Here is a 19,912-nt window from a genome sequence, read left to right on the forward strand (position 1 = left end):
TATGTTCGTATGAAGCGAGAACTATTGATTAGTGCCGAACCTAACAACAACACTTTTTCTAAACAAAACCTTCTTTTCAATAAAAATTTTCAATATCCTGGAATTGGCGTGAAATAAGTCGGTCTTTTCCACTCACTAGTTACTATTTTAAAGAAAACTTTCCCACAAATTATCTTTTTCCTGGGATTTTCCGGCGCTACATACAACGTCAAAATAGCTGCTTTCTCAGCTTTTCGTCACCCTATTCCATTATTGTCTCCTATCTTTTTTTTTCATGGAACTCCATTACTCGTATAATGGGTTTTTTTTTTGTCGTTTTCTCATTATGTCTCATGTAAACCTATTCCTCGGAAAGAAAAGTGAATAGAAAAATGAAAAACGATGTCTACGTTGTGAGAAATCTTCCAGGAAAGTGCGATTTGTTTCGATGTAAAAATTATTTTCATATTTTATACACAATTATCAAAAGCGTCTAGCGCTCATTTTTATTCAATTTCACATTTTTTCCTTCAAAATGACCCTATGAAGCGAAAGATTGAAAAGTGACGTTTTATTGGAGCTTGATAGGAAAAACCTACAACTACATGTGAAAAAACTGAGAAATTCTTGAAGTCTTTGGTGAATGAAGCAAACAAAAAAAAATTGTGCAGAATTGCTCCAAATTCTAAAGAATTTTTTTTTGATATACTCCTAGTGTAACTCATTTTTGATTCCATTTTACTCAGCGAAAAAAAAGAAAACTATGCCGGAAATTGAAAAAAAAACTTACTGAAACAATTCCATCCTCGATGTAAGCATTTGTGGTCGGTCTTCTCAGAAATAAGAAATAAATAATGAAATTCTCTTCTAAGAAATATTATCTGATCTCTGAATATGAGGATTCTACGGAATTTTTCTAAATATTTTGTGCCTGGAAAATCTTCATCTTTTCAAAGTATAATGAATATTTTTTAACATTTTTGCTCTACGATGCTCCATTACTAACCGAGAGGCGTTCAATTGTCCCCACAGAATCCATTCCACTGTGTTTTGGGGCTTCTTTGAAGTTGATTTATTCCGTGGAAAAGTTTTTGTCTGATGAGAAACGTTCATCAGAAAAAGAAAGCATTAGATAACAACAAGAAAAAAGGTTTTTTTTTTCCTTTGGTGACCCTCTTTCCTCGCCGTTTCCTTTCTCTTGTATTTTTACTTGCCAGATTCAAGGCATTTAAAGCTGCGTGTCCCAGAAATGGAATGGATAGATGGAAGATAAATAATAAAAGATAAATGATGGAAGATAAAAGGAGAACAGTCGTAATTTCACTTTTTTTTAAACCATAATCCTAGTCTTTCTCTTTCTCACTGAAAAAGTATTTTGAATGATCTTCGTTTTACGGTGCCTTGATCTCCTCGGGAAACACACCTTCCCACTGATTCTTCCTTCTTACTCCCAAATCTTTAAACAGGTTATCAATTTCCTTTATTTCCTCCGTGTTTCCTTTATTCCACCTGAACCTTCTTTTCTGGATTGGTGATAAAGGTGAGAGTTGATAAAAATTACTTATATAACTAATAATTAGTAATTAATAGCAATTGTACAATAATGATAATTACAAAGTAAATAGTTTTCTTTTAAATAAACTGGATTTCCTTGCTTGATCTTATGGCGGACGCCGCGCAACATTATACGTTGTCCTTAGTGCGTCTGTGATATTCCTGGAATGGAAATCCTGCAAATATTGTTTTTAAAAAAATTAGCTCAGAAATTAACTCAGATATTGGCTCGTAATAAAAAATAATAAGATAAATAAATAATATATATAATAAAATAATAATAATAATCAAATAATAAAACTTACTCGAAAACAAATAAAGGACGCTTTATTCCTGAAAATAGGAGCATATTGAGCATATGGAGGACTGCATGCACTTGTACTCTTTATGGGAAAAATTAAAAAAAAGAAACAAAGTCAGAAATAAACGGATAAATTCCTTACACTTCTATTCTTTTGTAATAGAACCTGTATAGAGGATTGTTCATTCATTCTTGATCCAGAAAAATCCCCATATTACAAGAAAATATTTGCAAAAAAAAGCTTACCATTAATTTACTTGTACCTTTTACACATTTCATATCATAGAAACGTAGCACCGAAGACATTGGAATCACAGATTTTACCGAAAAATGTTTTCAAAAAATTCGTATTTCTCTTCCTGAAGACATTTGCTTAGTTCTTTGATTCTTTGCTTTGACCGCTCTTTGCGGGGTTTTTAGTTTATCGTTCGTTACTTGATTTTTTTTTTCAGTTTAGAAATACCGTTTTCAAGAATTTTCTGATTTCAGATGACTTTCACAACATCTTCAAGACGATGAGTCAAGAGTCAAAGAATTCAGAGACTGCTGCAATTTTAGGAAACAGCACCGGTACGCAAAATCTATTGTCGTCATTTTCAAATTCTGATTCCCAGTAATTTTATCGCGGAAGCACCGATTTATGTGAAAACTTTAAGTTTTATCTTTGGTCCCAGAAGAGGTTCCATGTTTCCTCACTTTATCAATCATTCAAAACTAAATTTTACGGGAATTGTTGGTGTCTCGTATTTTCCATGTCATCCTTAGGCCTTTTCTTACAGTAATTCTGAAGAGTAGATTCTAACTACCGTATTCAATGTTGTAGTCCAATGTACATGTTCATGTGGATTTTTTGGAATTTAATTTTAAATACATTGATCCCCGTGTCAATTTTCTTTCCAATGGATATTTGCTTATTTCCTTTTTTACGTACCCACGTACACCAAAAAAAAAACAGAGAATTTTTTGCAATGGTATCGACAGATGTACAGTCGCTTCCAAGATTTCTGTCCCGCCATCAGCCGCATTACGACCATCATGTGCGCGCGCGGCAACTGCCAACTCCTCGCCACGCCCCCTTCCCCGTTCCTACTCGCCTCATTTTCATCGATCGATCGGTGGCCAATTGTGAAGTGTGATTGTGTGAAATTATGTGAATTATGTGAAAACCATTGACGAAGAGGAAAAAAACTGTGAGAAAGCCTGCTCTCTCATTACATCACCTTTAAGGAACCTGTTTCAGAGCTGGAAAGGAAAGATTCGGGTGAGGCCAGTATTGGTTCATTTGTTGACCGTGAGTTTTTCTTTCGATACTTTATTTATTTATTTATTTATTTATTTATTTATTACGTTCAATGGTATGCCATCAAAAAGGTGTGGCAAGGATAATACAAACAAATACAGAAAATACAAACTTTAAAAAAAAGCGGCAAAAAGAATACAACGAGCAGGGATTAGTCCGTGTACGATACCAGGACAAAGATGATTTAGTACTCAAACGCTGAAACTAAAACTAAGGCAGTTAGGTATTAAGACCTCAGGAGTTATTAAAGTGAAGGCAGGCTACAGATATTAGTGTCATCCATACACATCCGGTAGTAAGAATGTCCTCTTCATAGAAGTTAAAAGTACAGCACCGGCAGTTCGACAAAAGGGTGGATGCACTCGCTTACACCGCTCAACCGGTGTGTGTAGAGATGGAAGCAAAGTGTTTCATCTTGATTTTAATAGTGCATCACAAGAAATTCACATTTCACAAGTGATTTCTCAATTCAATCGAAATCTTATGACATCGGAGTATTAAGGGAAAATTGCTTTCAATCCTTCTTCCTTTTATGGTTCAATCTTGTATCGATCTTCCTTTATTAACAAACGACTCAAGCGTTTCGGCGTTATCACCTTCGCCATAGCCTCATTGAATAAGTCCTGAATCCGGTAAAGTCCGCGCATAGTACATTTCGACTTCTGTAGCCTTGTAAATGACCAGAACTAGGACAATTTTGGGCGGTTGTGTCGCAGTCAGTTAGTCGGTTAGAGGTCCGCTGTAACCACAGGGTTGATGGTTCGAAATTGCCCTACTGCACACCAAGCCGGATAACAAGTCCAATGTCAAACATGTTGTTCTCCTACTCCAGAAGGTGAAGAATTCTCTTATGACATCTACTCTCCCATCCACATCGCTTATCATTGGTCCAATTATCGAAATATCAGGGTTCGGGCAGCCGAATTAGCCCAATGCACAAGGAGCACGATTGAACTAGAGGCGAATCTGACGGGGGACCTTAAGCAAGAGGGTTCAACAACTTTCGTGAGCCTCAAACGACTGACCACCATAATTTAGACAAGCGGTAGTCAAGACCAAACCTGCCAAAAAATGCGGAACTTAGCAAGAAGAAATTATTCCCAAGTAATTGAGAGAGTAGGTAATATGACTGAACAAATTAAAGAGAGATTTAACCAAAAGATATCAGTATCCTCGTTACCGAATGAGCTTCAGTGACTGGAATAGACTTCATATGTCGGAAGAAGGGAAAGAGTAGCCTCGCAGTGAGCTGAAAAAGATAACTATAGGAAACCAGTGCAAGAAATGGAGAAATGTAAAAGACAACTAAGAGGTATCATTGACGGGAATCCGTGATCCAGTTCCATGCTCTGTGCAAAAGGCATCAGACATAAGAGAGTTGCTAGAATCAGAGGCATGCGGTTAGACATCAATATTCAAACACCGACTTATTTTACTTTTCTTCAAATACGTCTTGAATATCCTACTATGTTCGGCTTTAACAATATCGGAGCTCCAACCATCTAGCGTTCTATAGAAGAAGTTATTGAACATCAGGTCAAATTTTCTATGCTGTATTTTAGCGTAATGTAAATTGAAACCACCAGTTCTTTCACTAGTAACTCTGAAGCACCAATACTTGCTGGGCTAATTTGGTTTCATTACTGAGGACTCGAAAACAGAAGATTAGGTCGGCGTGTATACGCTGTTCCTCAAGCTGCTCATACCTAATTTTTTGAGACGGTCCTTGTAGCTATTCACCGCAAAGTCTGCTGATATTCTTCTAACTAACATACGGGTAAAAGCCTCTTGCACCTTCTCGAGCTTTACTATATGTTTTTTCTTTGAAGGGCTCCAAACTTGAGAGCCACATTCAAGATGAAGTAAGACGAACGATTTGTATAGACGAGTGAGAATAGTTGTATTAGAGGTGTGAGCAATGCGGAATAGTCGAAAGAGGGAGGAGTATGCTTTTCTTACAATAAGATCAATATGTTTTGTGAAGTTGAGGTTATCATCCACAAAAATCCCTAGGTCTCTTACAGATTTACAAATTTTAAGAGTTACTCCACTCATGCTATACTCCCTTTACCTACATGCATAACCAGAGACTTGTCGTAGTTAATGCGCAGATCCCATTTGGAAGCTCAGACATTTTAGCCAGTGATGTCTGAAGTGCATTGCGTACTTCGAGGTAGTTTTCGTCATCGTATATGCCGTAAATCTTAATGTCATCAGCGTACTTTTGGACACTGACGTGAGAAGAAGTTCTGAGCACATTATGTAAGTCGATAGTGGCGATGAGAAACAAGAGAGGGGACAGGACTCCTCCTTGTGGAACTCCACTTTTGCAAGAGTATTTGTGGATTAGAGGTGTGAGCAACTTTGATTGTCATACTTTTCATGCTAAGATACGAGATCATCCAATCTATAACATTTATCTGACTTACTTTATGACAATGTTGACTATCAATGCGATGGTACGTGGTGATCTATTGTTACGTTACCGGATTCAGCAAATGGGGGTCTGATGAAGGGAATAACGCCGAAACGTTAGCCGTAGTTAAAGTCATCACTCTACGACTCTGAGGTGGTACGGATTTCAGGTGGAGTATTCCTATACGGGGTCGTATATTATGGTAGAGGAGGGTGATTCCGTCCATTTTTTCTTAATTGCCGTAAAAAACGGTCCGGAAGATGCGGCGCATGCACAACGCTGGCGCGCTCCAATCGAACTCCTTGCAGAAAATAGCGCGCCGGAACGCTCGAAGTCGTATCGTTGGCCGTTTTTTACGCCAATCAGCAAGAAATGGACGGAATCACCTCTTCTCCTCAATCTACGATCCCGTATACGAATACTCCACCTGAAATCCGTACCACATCAGATTCGTGGAAACTCTGGGCCTAGAAATATTTACCGTATTCAGCAGAAATATTACCGTATTCATCGGACTTGAAACGTCGTTACACCGCTGCTACAGAAAGCGCTAGCTAGCTAGCTTTGGACTTATTTCCGCACCCAGCATTCCCCATACCGTATTCGACATGCTCTAATCCAGGAGCTTTCGTTCCCTCACAAGCAGTTGAGTGAAAAAAGTGTTTCAAACATTCGGCTCCTGTTATTCGTCTTTGTTTATCAATCACAGGAATGAATAGTTTTCCAAAGGGCTTTAGAATTAAAGGCACTCGGCTGTTAGGAGGATCAACGACTTCTATGCGTATGCTTAAGCCTAGCATAGCTCTCTGTGGACGTCATTTGTGGAGAAAAAGTTCCCGTTGCAAGACAGATTTCCTTTGGAAGAATGGAAAATTTGGAAATGGAAAATTTGTAAATATTGCTCATCTTGCACCACGTGAACCCCAGAATTCCCACGCTGTTAGAGACCAATGGATTAATTTCGCCTAAATTTTGACTCATTATTCTAAAAATCGGTTTAAGAGTAAAAATAACTGATGTGTCGTGGTGTGACTAAATGCAAAAGTTCTCAACAACAAAAACATTAAATGTCACCGAGACTTGCTCAGAAATCGCTAAAGCATGTCTCTTTGGAAACCTCAGGCTCCCATCTAAGGAATCCTAAAGGAATTATAGTTGATTTCTTTTACGCGCCCTGCACTTTTTTCTGTTTTTTTTTTTGTTTTTTTTTTCAAATTTTTATAAATGTTTCATACAGTTTATAAGTTGTGTTGTAGCTTCATAGGATCTCGCGATAAGGGAGGCGTGAGAAAGGGTAAAAGAGGTAGAAGAAGTTAAGAGTGAGGCGAATTTTTTAGTTTGGTCTAAAAAAAAGTTCTAATTGCTGTACAAAATATCTTCGTGTACTTGTAAGTTTTGCTTGAAAAATTATAGGATTATTTAAAGAAAGCTTTCAAATTTTCACAACTACTCACTTCAATTCTCATATTTCAGATGACATCCGTCTACGTGAGAAGCAATTTTTGCTCTCATGTGAAAGAGGAGACATTGGCAGCGTACGGAAACTGCTCACCATCAAAGATGGTCTCAATATCAACTGTGTGGATCCGTTAGGAAGGTAAACATCATATTCCATACAACATGGATCAACATAGATCATTGATCAATATTTGGAAATTTTCATACATCTCCTGTTTCCCGTGTTAGATCTACGTGCAACAGATACACTATTCCTTCTGTTCTTGCTTTAAAACCGACAGCTTCTGACATCGAAACTAAAAACTGCTGTCCAGATCCGGATTCTTGTTCTGGATCACTCTTTTTTCTTCATATGAAGCGCAGTTTCATTTCATCCTATTTTTACTAGAATAACTTCTATTTCCTGAGGATTTTTTTTGAATTAGCAAAAAAAAACAGAATAAGCACCATAGAGCGTCTTATGTCGTTACTTGGGTCCGGCACAGAAAATCATAGGCGCATTTGGTGATTTCTTAGGAATGAATGAACTACCAGTCATCGTTCTTCCAACTTCTAAACCAACACAACCCTCGAATTTTTATCTGATTTTCTATGCACGAAAATCCCAGAAAAATTCGGAAATTCATTAATCGTCAATTTTTGTTACTATTTTTTCCTGAATTAATTACTTAGTGAAACGATTTTTACTTTTTGAAGCAGATTTTTACATCGAATTTGTCCATGTATTAAAAGGTCGAATAACATTCGAACATTCGAAGTACATTACCGGAAAAATTGAGCCTTATTTATCAAAAGCACCAGCGGCCAATCACTGCATTCGACTGACGGAATAATTCATCGTTTAAGCATCTGCAATCATTTCGAAGGATTTCATTTATTCATTTTTTTCATTTATTTAATCTGCCGTCCCATCCGATCGCTGTTTATCACGTTCTGTTGGATTTTTCTGGAATGGAGCATTTTTTGTAAAGAAAATTTCTACTTTAGATCCTTTCGATGGGATTTACAGAACTTGGGAAATAATCCCTTAATCCACCGAGTTATATCATATATCAAGGGACTTTGCGCAGATTTTAATTCATTTATAAAACAGAGTGTCTAGAAAAACAAAATATCTAGAAAAAAAAGTATATCATTCAGGAACGCGCTCTTAATCGCTATCGAAAACGAGAATATCGAGATGATCGAGCTGCTGCTTGATAACAATATTGAAGTATGTTTTTTTATTTGTTTTTAAATTTCCAGGAAATCCTTGTAATTTTTTGCTATTTCTGATTTCCGTGACAATTTTCAAGTGTTTTTCTTCCCGCTTTTTTTTTTTGCGATTCCCGATTTCCCAATAACCTTCATGATTTTTTGCCCGTTTTTTGGTTTTGTGGAAATTTCTTTCAAGAGGATCACTAGTTCTTTAAAATAATTTTTCAACAATAATTTAACTCTCCGGTACAGATGTCTGATAATTGTAGACGGGCGATGCGATTCTCTATGCAATCGGAGAGGAGAATGTCGAAGCCGTCGAGATTATTATCGAACACTTGGAGAAAATCGATAAATTCAATCCAGAGGTAAAAATTTTTGGTTCCTGCAATGTTTTCAGATCCAGAAAATTCTTTTACAGACCCAAGGAGTTGAAATTAATGAACATTCCGCATTTACACCCGATATCACACCTATTATTCTTGCCGCACATAAGGTTAGTCGTGTTTTTCTGATATACCTCTTGGAAATTTTCTGGGATTTTTCTCGAAAATTTCTCCTTTCTAGGACAACTATGAATGTATCAAGCTTTTTCTGGATAAGAAAGGTACCGTACCTCACCCACACGATGTTCATTGTTGTTGTCACGATTGTGATGTGGTGAGCAATTTTCGTTTTTGTTTTTGTTTTTTTCTGGACAAACGAATTTAAAGGCAGGATCCCATACGATTTCCCTAGACATAGTCTTGTTCTGAAACTTTGAGAAAAAGTAATTAATTCCAGTCGGAAGAAATTAGACTTATTTTCCACCATGGTATACGGTAACGAAAATCTTTGACCATTATCCATATTTCCAGGCTAGAGAAGAAGATTCTCTACGATTGTCCCGATCCAGAATCAATGCATATCGGGCACTTGCCTCTCCTTCGTTAATCTGTCTTTCCGCTAAGGATCCAATCCTATACGCCTTCGAGCTGTCATGGGAACTTCGAAGGCTTTCCTACATTGAAAATGAGTTTCGAAGCGAGTATCAGGCAAGTTTTTACCGAGGGCCTCAGGGATCAAAGGATAAGAGCATCACCCCACGAATCTGGCTTGGTATGGATTTTCGTTGGAGTATATCTATATCGGATCGTGGATTATGTATACAGGAGTGGTTCCGCTCATCTCTCCCTGGATCACTGTAATCAGACGGCTGCGAACGCTGTCTCTTAAGACGTCCTCTATTGCAACGCGCCACCATTGCGCACCGCCCCCGCCTGCGATTCGTCGGATGAAGTGGATTGCCTATCGGCGCGCCCGAATGGATTTTCGACGAATCGCAGGAGGGGGCGGGGCGCGAGGGTGGCGCATTGCAATAGAGGACGTCGCAAGGAACCGCATTCCGAAACCGTCAGTTTACAGTGATGCAGGGAGAGATAAGCGGAACCACCCCTGTATCCATAATCTACGACCCGATATAGGTATACTCCAACAAAAATCCGTACCACGCCAGATTTGTGGAGTGATGCTTTTAACAGACTGGAAACTTGACTTTCTCTTTTTCCAGGAACTATCCCAGAAATGCCAGAAATTCTCTGTGAACATGCTGGATCAGGTTCGAGGCTCCAAGGAATTGGAAATTGTGCTTAATCACACAACAACCGCGTGGGAGGAGGTATGGTCACATTGAAGACTCTCGAAATAGCTATGTAATTTTTTTTTTCGTGGATCACTGTCTCGTCTTCAGGTCACCACTAGAGGAACACCGACCACCGAACAACTAGCACGACTTAAACTTGCCATTAAATTACGACAAAAAAGAGTAATTTCTTTTTTCATCCGCCTAATTTCCCGGGAAAACCCGGATGCAATTTACTCATTTCAGTTCGTCGCTCATCCAAATTGTCAACAGCTTCTCTCTGGTATCTGGTACGAGGGATTACCCGGGTTTAGAAACAGAAATATTATCTATAAGGTTTGTTATCGCTGTATTAGAAAAAAAAAAGCTGAAGATAAGACACACGGAGAACTTTTCAACCTTACATTCTCAATGTAATAAAAACTAAATTTGGTGCTGAAATTGTATTTTTAGAAATATTTTCGTAATATTGCTGTTTTACATTTTACAGTGATCTTTAGGAAGTCTATTCAATTTAAAAACGGTTCCAGAAAAATCCACAGGGTTATTTGGTGGGAAGATTCCATGAGTTTCCAAGTACCCGAATAGCAGTATCGCTTTAAAGGGAAATAAAGAAAATAACCGCAAATCTATTGAAATGTAAATACTATTAAATAAAAAAAAGCAAAGCAAATGAAATTTAAATTCTAGAGAATTCCAGACAAAAAAGGGAGTCATACGAGTAATTTCTACTTTTTAGTGCCTTTTAATCGCAGCCGTATCGCTGTCATTCCCGATTCTTTCAATTTCGTATCTACTCGCTCCGAAATCCGCCATCGCTCAGTTCACTCGAAAGCCTTTTGTGAAGTTTCTCTCACACTCCGCCAGTTATATTGTTTTCTTGTGTAAGTTTTACCTTAACGATATTGTATTGTCCTTATTCGTCGTGGGAATCTTAACGCTTCTAGTACTCCTAATATTGGCTAGCCAAAGAATCGACCGGGTCGATAACATGTTCCGTGAGGAGAATGCGCCGGCACGGAAGGAAGGCCGAGGACCGCCTCCGACTCCCGTTGAGATCGCTATCATGGTCTGGGTGCTAGGTGAGTCAAAGCCGAAGCGTAAAAAAATGTGTGTGTATGTGGAAGAGGCGGGGAAGCGCTGTCGTGATTGGTCGATCGCTAGTCCCGCCTTCCGAGGCTGTGACAACTCGTCCTAAAATTGAAAACAGCTCATTAACACTACATTCAGTCGCAGGGTGATGAAAAACTGCATGAAATGTTACTAGAGGTGGAACAGAGGTTTTTAAGTCAACCAATCACAAGTGCGTCCTTCGTCCCGCCCCGACGAACTATGTCAACCAATCATAAACTTGGATTTTATTTTAGGATTGATTTGGGTGGAAATCAAACAGTTGTGGGATTGCGGTCTTCACGATTACTGTCACAATTTGTGGAATATTCTGGATTTTATCACAAACTCACTCTACCTCTCCACGGTTGCTCTTCGGGCCGTCGCTTACTACCAGGTGTGAGATTTTTTCTCAGCAACTACCACGAGCTCCAAGCATGACTTAAATTTTTGCTAAAGATATAAAGTGATCCGTACCATCGTACCTAATCCTACGAAATTTTAAGGTGGAAAAAGAGATGAGAGATCCGCGTACACAGCATATTGGTCGATTTCTTCAGAGGTTTTCTTTTTCGTTTTTTTTTTTTTGGATGATTTTTTTCCGGTGAATATCGGTGAGATTGTTTATTTTTTTCAGGAGAGATTGGGACGCTTGGGATCCTACGCTTGTCAGTGAATGCGTGTTTGCTACTGCGAATATATTCTCATCGCTTAAACTTGTTCACATTTTCACCGTCAACCCCTACCTGGGACCACTAAAAATATCGTTAGGTTAGTTTCAGGGTTTATGACAGAGAGATATCTCCATTTTTGTAAAATACTGTTCATCACTACGAAGAGTACGTCTAAGTACATCAATAAAAAAACAAACAAAAAAGTGTTTATTGATTTTTATTTTTGGATATATACTCGTTTATTCATGTTTAAACAAGCAAGCGCAGCGCGTTCACAGGAACTTATTTCACCTGTCTGACATGAATCATATGTGCCTTCTCCGCTGCTCCAGTCGGAGAAGCGTTGCGGTCGCCTGTGCGAACATAAGTACCGCGTCCATTTTATCTATTTTTATGTGTTAGATAATTTCTGAACTGTTCTATCTAACTAACCCCCTTGTATAATAAAAATAACAATAATAATAATAATAATAATAATAATAATAATAATAATAATAATAATAATAATAGTAATAATAGTAATAATAGCAATAATAGTATAATTTGTGGAAGTGGTCGATGTAGACGAAGGAGTACTGTAGTACATAAAGCTACTTATGTACATTGAGTACTGTAGCCATTTATACACATTCACGAAAGTTGCAACTAGGAGTTAGCAGAAATTTATGGGTAATCTCATGAAAAAGATAGATAAGACAGAAAATCACGCCCTGATTAACTGAAGAAACTGGGCCCACCTGGGCAAAGAAATATTCTTAAGTTCAAAAAAATCCGGAAAACTTTCTGTCAGTTAAAGATCAAATATACATAGAATATATTTCTGCAGGTCGAATGGTTATCGATATCCTGAAATTTTTCCTCGTCTACGCGTTGGTTTTGTTCGCCTTTGCTTGTGGTTTAAATCAACTTCTTTGGTACTATGGTTCAATGAGGCAACAGGTGAGTTCGAAAGTGAATTATCGATTGATCAGTTCGTCTAGAATGCTGATTGACTTTTTCCAGGAATGTGATCAGTACAAGCAATGGGTGGCAAATCCAGTTTCAATGGCAAACACGGCTAAAATGGATTCGTTCAAGGAAAGTTGTGATCTAAAGTACAAAAGCGTATCTAGGTAAGAATTTCAATATTCCGCAATTACGTCCATTTCCATGTGACCATTTTCTTTTTCCGTTTCTAGTATCTACTATACATCTGAGACGTTGTTCTGGGCGATGTTTGGTCTCATAGATCTTTCACATTTCACGCTTAAGGTTAGTCGTTTTTTTTTTGCTATATTCATATTTATTTCCTTTTTTCAACTACGAATGACTCCATTTTTTTTTTCAGGAAAATCATTATCTTACGGAATGGACGGGAAAGACGATATTTGGAAGTTATTCGTGTTGTTCGATTATCGTTCTACTGAACATGCTTATCGCTATGATGAGCAATTCTTATCAGTATATATCGGTAAATTTCAGTTATCTTCTGGAAAATTTAGAAATTTCTGCAGTCAAAACGAAAAAAAATAGCAAAAAATCCACGAAATTTCGGAGTATGCTCTCTCGGAAATTGCTTCAAATCGATTCAGTATCGTTCAGCATTTTTCGTACTTCTTTTCTAGGAATCAAATCGTTTAAGTAATCACATAATTTAGTGAAATTTCCAGAATCAAGCTGATATTGAATGGAAATTCGCTCGTAGTAAGTTGTTTATCGAGTACTTCGACGACACCGCCACTCTACCGCCACCTTTCAACATCATACCCAGTCCGAAGAGTTTTTACTATGGTAATAAGCCTTATTCAACGATTTACAGTAACCCAGAAAGCCTAGTTAGGCGCTCATAAATACACTTTACAATTTTTCTCCACAGTGCTCATAAATATTCGAACATTTTATGAACAATCTAAACAATGAAGACTTACTTCATTACCATCATGCTGAAGTTTATAAAAAAAATCGAATACCGTAAGATAAACCGAATTCATTCAAATTGGAAACATTTCTCTGGCTGAGTCATTCAAAAACCTGATTCAATAGATTGTTTGAACGATCCGAAAGACTGGAAAACTCGATAATTCAAGCATTTGAAAGCGAATATTCGAGTATCGGCGCATCTACTCATACTGAGAACCACTATCTGCGCGCTGAAAAAAGGGTAATTATTGAAACTGAGTTCCCGGACGACATTGAATACTTCTTCTACCGGGTTGCATACGAAAAAAAATCTTTTGGACCAATTAGAATAGCCAAAAAAGCGTTTTTATCAAAAAAAAGTGAACTATTAAAAAAAACCAATAACAAAATGGTGGTCAGGCGATCGGGGAAACTCAGGTTCCAAAACAACTTAAACAACAACAATAAATATAAATAAACAGATATGTATAAACACATAAACACATTTAAATAGAAAAATTTTGGGCTGAGTCACAAGCTTTTTTTTGCAGTTTATGTAAATTTTCAAGAAAAAAAGGCGCATAGTTCTACTGAGAGTGGCACCACTCGAACCTTCTATACCTCTTGTTTCTTGGTTTGATTGATTGATGTCTTGATTAATTCATGAAATCGTGATCTCTATTATTTATGATTTTAAGGTCTTAAATGGATTTGCGATCGATATTGCGGTTGTTCGAAAGCGATTCGTGCAGGGAAACAAAAGAGCATGAGGGTAAGTGATGTAGTGGATATGCTAAATGATGTTGAAAGCTCTGTTATTACTTTTTTTTTCTAGAAATGGAGAAAATCATCAGCATAGTACGTGTTTTGGAATTTTCGAAAATGAATATTTGAAGTTCTAACTCACAGAAATTGCATCAATTGTTTGCAGACCGTTTATACTTGCATTCATAATTGCGCGGCACATTAACTGGGGGCGGGGCAATTGCGCACAATGCGGCAGACTCTTTGAGGTCGACACAACAAGAAGGTGCACTGTATAATGTTGCTTGTTTGCAAAATACGTGGTGCTTGAGTCTCACTCCAATCAATTTTTTAAAAAGTATTTTAGTTGTCCAAGTTTTTTTTCCTCGGTTTGTTCTGAGAAAACTGAGAAAGGTGAAATACATAAAAAAAAATTGACTAGCAAAGAGCATGCCATCTACATTGCTCGGATCAGTTTTCTTATAGACTCTTCTTTTCCGGAATTTTCCAGCGTTTTCAGCACCTTTGATGAGAATTTAATCACGATTAGCCGAAGCTGATTCTTCCGTCTCTATTATTTTACACACTTTAACAGAAATTTCTAGAGAACTTTTTTTTTCAGAATCAAAAGATCCTCCGTGTCGTCAATGATCTAGAGAGCAACTATCGAGTAAGTATGACGCTAATCTTACTTAATTCCTCATTTTTCAGCGAACACTCACCACGATTTGCAAATTAGAGCATAACTTTCTGGTAATACATTTTCTTTAACGTACATATGTTGTGTTTTGCATGATTTAGGAATTGAAGCAAAAAAAAAACGTTTTTGTCCTTGAAGCATATCGTAGAACATTCGAGAATGCATAGGAAAAGTATTGTTAGAGTGTTTCTGAAGGCAGCATACCACGAATCTGACGTGATGAGGGAATTCGCGGGGAAAAACTAGATGGTGTTGTGGATTGCGAGATCAGAAATGTTCCGTTCTCCGTTCCTTCTCTCTCTAATCGTCGTAAGAAACAGCGTAAGAACAGGCTTTATTTCCTACGACTTGCATGAGAACGATCGTCAATGTATACGCTCCGGTCCCCAAAACAGCCTATTCACTGGTTTTACTCGAATAGGCTGGCGAGGAGACCTCATTGATTCTCGACCGCTCGCTTGTGGACGCGGCGCGTGTACAAGGTTGATGCGTTGCTGCTGAAAACGTTTCTCGTAAAAAAAAATGAGGTGGAAAACGACAATTGGGGAGAGATGAGCGGAACCATGGCGGATCCCAGATTCTACAACCCCATCTCTAGCTTTTTCCACGATTTCCCTCACAACGTTAGATTCGTGGTATGCTGTCTTCAACTAACGTTTTGAGGTTGTCTTCCGATTTTTTCTCTTAGTTCTGTAGAAAATAGCTCCTGAACTTTCACTGGTTATAGACCAAGTGCCTTAATAGCAGATCCGATGATACAGACATTGGCCAAGTCCTAGAAATTCTCGGACTGATGAGAAGGCTTGGATCAACCGTCAGTAATCGAAGAAGTTTTTCAAGATAAAAAAGAAAATAAATTTTAGTTCGTCACACGAAACCTTGTCAAACGATACATAGCTCAAATGCAAAGAGTGAAGCAACAAAACGAAGGTGTTAGCGAGGATGACGTCAATGAAATCAAACAGGTACGTCATCAATCAAAACGTATCGTAATCCTAACTACACTAAGCTGTCTCTCTACTATTCTTTTCAATCGCATAGAACTTGTTCTGGTGTCATTTCCCTTAGCAGTTAGGTGATCTGCTAGCCGATCAATAACTATTTATTTTAATATTTGAAGCAGATTTCCATTCATGAAAATGTGCATAGTTTTCCCTTGGATTACCGTATTTGGACCATTGTGTCGCGGTTGAACACAGTGGAACTTTGCTTTAGTTAGGTCAAAACAACTTGAACTTTGCTGTGGTTGCGTAAGCAGCTGTGATCGAGTCGAGACCATCGTTAGCTATACACCATGACTGCGTCGTTCGGGTCCCGCCGCGATCGCAACCGTTACCTCCACCCCATCACTTCGAGTGCAGCCGCTCACGAAATTTTATCAGGTCCTATCTGGTCGTCTTAAAGGCATCACCTCACGAATCTGAGGTGGTGCAGATTTCAGATGGAGTATTCGTATACAGGATGGGAGACTACGGAGAGGGGAGTGATTCCGTCCATTTCTTCCTAATTGCCGTAAAAAACGGCCCGGAAGATGCGGCGCGGCCATAGGCTTTGGCGCTCCATTTTGTACAAGTAGGTTCGAAAATGAGCGCACCCAGAACGCTCGAAGTGCGGCGCTATCTCCGGGCCGTTTTTTACGGGAATTAGGGAGAATTGGACGGAATCACCCCCTCTTCATAATCTACGATCCTGTATACGAATACTCCACCTGAAATCTGTACCACCTCAGATTCGTGGGGTGATGCCTTTAACTCAACTACAGTCGGGTCAAAGCGACATGAAGCGCGGATAATTGCGTAAGCGGCTGCGCTCTAAGCGGTGCGGTGGAGACAGCGGTTAGAATCGAGGTGGGACCATAGCGAACTGCAGAGATGGGTAACGGGAGCGAGGATCCTTACATGTTCCCAACCGCTACGCTTCGTGCGCAGCCCCATACGCAACTGTCCGTGCTTCATGTCGTTTTGACCCAACTATATCATCCATCCTCATATTTGATCGTATCGATCAATGACGTAGCGACAAAATGGCTTTGATACGACCATCTGCGGAAACATGACGATTGATCCCTCGATTCATAACTTCGAAGTAGTTTCAAAAGTAGAGAAATGATCAATTGATTTCAGAAAGATCCCCTGAATTGGGACTTCGCTGAGATCATAGAAGCACATCAAGTTGTCCTAGTTTGCAGGATTTTTGATCCCTTTGTTGCGGCAAATGATCCATTGATCTTAGTCGATCGGTGGTGTGAAGCCCTAGTGAACCCCTTCTTCAAACGCGCCACCCTCTCATCTTCTGGTAGTTCCGCTTGGATCAGGGAGAGTAAATTCTGTGGAAATTTTACACCCCATGCTAGGCTCGTTTCTCTCGCTCTGTGAAAATCTCACTACTCCTATCCGCAATTTCTTATGTTCTCAATCGAGGATCATTACTGTGCTTTCATTCTTACTCTTTCTTCTTATATCCATTAGAAATCCAGCAAATGTATTTTATGTGCTTGTCGTTGCCTTTTAGATCAGATACAGTAGAGTCAAAACGATATAAAGCACGGATCAGTTGCGTAAGAGGTTTCGCTCAAAGCGTTGTGGTGGAGCGTAGCGGGGTTAGGTTGTGGTTAGGATCGAGTGAGGACCCCTTCTACCACCGTTCATGGCTATAGCTCGCGATGGTCTCACTTCGATTGCAACCACTGTCTCCACCGCGCCGCTCCGAGCGCAAGCGCTTACGCAGCTGCATCAAGCGCCATGTCGTTTTGACCCGACTATATTTTAGAATACATTATACTGGTCTAATCATGCATATTCTAGGATATCAGCGCATTCCGATATGAGTTACTGGGAATTCTACGAGCCGCTGGATTCAATACCGGACATACGGACATGAACCAGAAAACTTTCAGTACGTTTTCGTTTCTTCATAGCGAGATTCTACAGTCGGATAAAAACGACTTGAAACTCGGCTGGATAGCTGGGATCGTCATGGGACCATCGCGAGCTGCAGCGATGATTGGTGCTTGCGATGGTCCCCCTCGATCCTAACCGCTACCGCCGTTGCACCGAGCCTCATTGTCGTTTTTATGGCACTATATCAAGAGATAAACATTACAGAACACGTCCGTATGTTTTCAGGTTTGTTTCTGAGTATAGGCTTAACTAACAACAATAGTTCTGATGCACCTTACAGGGAGACTAAACATTTTACGTCCAGTAACACATTGAATGGTTTCTATTCGCTTATTTTAATGCGTAACAATTTCGAGTGACAAATTCTCCAGAAAGTTCTGTTAAGTGTGCTTTTTTTTGCGAATTGAAGGAACTTAGGGCTAGAGTACACGTTTATAGCCTTTATGGTTGCGTGTTCTTTTTTTTTCTGGCATATCATACTACTCACCAAAAATTTTACGAAAAATGTTGCATGAAATAAATTAGCGTTGGAAAATTAGCCAAAAGGGGGAAATACTAAAATTATGATATTTTAGCGCGAAATAAGCGGCGCAGCGCAATGGCGGAACGACGACTGAAGAAAGGTTTACCCGAATTCAACATTCCTATTCCGGAAAGCTTCCAAAATGCTCGGAAAAACAGTTTAGCCTCATTAACCTCAGGTGATAGCCTGTGAGTCATTTCTTCTCGCGGATGTTCTGTGTAGGGGCAGAGTTGCATGTTTTCCTTTGAATCGGGATTAGGAAGCTTTTTTCAGGAAACATGCACCCCTTCGGCTACCTCATCTCAATTGGAAACGATTCAAGAAAAAGGTGAGCGATTGTACTTTCATCACAAAGGAAAAAACATGCCGTTCTCTTATGGTTCTTATTTGAGTTATTCTCGATCGATCGCCGCCAAACCACTGATCTGCTCGTTGCTTAAAATTGAGAGTATAGATGGGTAACGCAGCGGTACGGTGACTGTTGTCGTGAATAGCTCATTTAAATGGATTTGTTTCTCCATCGATGGCTCCCTGTTTAGCGTATCAATCAGTTCAAATCCGAATGTATAAACCGTATTCAAACTCTAAACTTTGAAAATTCGCGTCTATGATGGGTGACACACTGGTTACACAATCGTACGTAGAGGTGAAGGAGAAGTTTTTGAAGGAGTTGTAATTCTACAAGTAATCCAATCTGTGTGAACGCTTTGAAAAACGAGTAAGACTGCCAGGGGAGTTTTTGCGGTGGGCGAGACTCTACAATTTGGTGATTATCATTCGTTTTTGATGATTTGATCGTTCCTGTCACCCGCCAAAAAATGCTGATCAAAGTCGGCCGGTTGTGAAAACACTAGAAGAGGGCGACCACACGCTGCAAACTCTTCCGACAGCCCAACGGGTACGTAGGTAATCGGTTATTCTGGAAAATCCCAAGATTGTGAAAACTGTGAAGGTTAGACTTCTTTCCTCGTCGGACCTCAGGTTCTGTGAACCCAGTGAATGTACAAAAACCATCAAAAAGAGGGTGAATAAGAGCGACGAGACAGTAATCGAACAGTCAGTTGTACTTGTAATATGAAAATACTATAAATATAAATGAATATAAAATCAATTTCAAATGGATGTCAACGAATTTCGATTGTCAACTTATTTTGAACGCATGCTTTTTATCATTCTGATTTCAGGTCAGCTTCAAATATCCATCGCCACGAGCATCTCCAGCAATACCATGTACAAAAACTAAAAGTCTTTCCTTGGACTTCCATGGCGCCTTACCAAACTCATTAATCAGTCATATGAGTAATGGAGGCCGACGGTTTGTGAATAAAACTACTTCTTGCAATGTAATATGATAATCTGAAGTCATTCAGGGGTACAACAGGATACGAGCGGCCACCATTACAAAAGCAGAGACGGAAAAACAGTGATACGGTGCTTGAACTTGAGTCCGATGATTTGTTATGAAATGTATTGGGTAAATATGTTATATATATTTAATAAAAATGAAAACATTTCCAACATCTGCAACAACATATTAATTTCTAACAGTAGTGGTAA

General features: G+C 38.9%; 1 protein-coding gene across 2 annotated transcripts; it reads left to right on the top strand.

Annotated features, from left to right (window-relative positions):
* Positions 1–2,349: 2,349 nt before the first annotated feature.
* On the top strand, positions 2,350–19,819 carry RB195_012156 (uncharacterized protein; the record flags this gene model as incomplete). Of its 2 annotated transcripts, XM_064193885.1 has the most annotated exons (30): positions 2,350–2,404; positions 3,075–3,125; positions 7,024–7,147; positions 8,149–8,221; positions 8,475–8,573; positions 8,627–8,701; positions 8,773–8,865; positions 9,063–9,239; positions 9,755–9,862; positions 9,935–10,009; positions 10,073–10,162; positions 10,566–10,710; positions 10,774–10,908; positions 11,194–11,333; positions 11,443–11,498; positions 11,574–11,707; positions 12,437–12,549; positions 12,613–12,722; positions 12,789–12,861; positions 12,938–13,060; positions 13,260–13,380; positions 14,187–14,260; positions 14,855–14,902; positions 15,796–15,897; positions 17,737–17,827; positions 18,037–18,057; positions 18,408–18,543; positions 18,629–18,683; positions 19,540–19,670; positions 19,726–19,819. In XM_064193885.1, the coding sequence occupies 30 exons, from the start codon at positions 2,350–2,352 to the stop codon at positions 19,817–19,819; spliced, it is 2,922 nt and encodes a 973-aa protein (XP_064051468.1). The 2 variants fall into 2 exon arrangements, with proteins under 2 accessions (XP_064051468.1, XP_064051469.1); XM_064193886.1 differs by lacking the exon at positions 18,037–18,057.
* Positions 19,820–19,912: the final 93 nt, after the last annotated feature.

This window comes from Necator americanus, chromosome III (assembly GCF_031761385.1).
Source record: "Necator americanus strain Aroian chromosome III, whole genome shotgun sequence".
In the NCBI taxonomy this organism is placed as follows: Eukaryota; Metazoa; Nematoda; class Chromadorea; order Rhabditida; family Ancylostomatidae; genus Necator; species Necator americanus.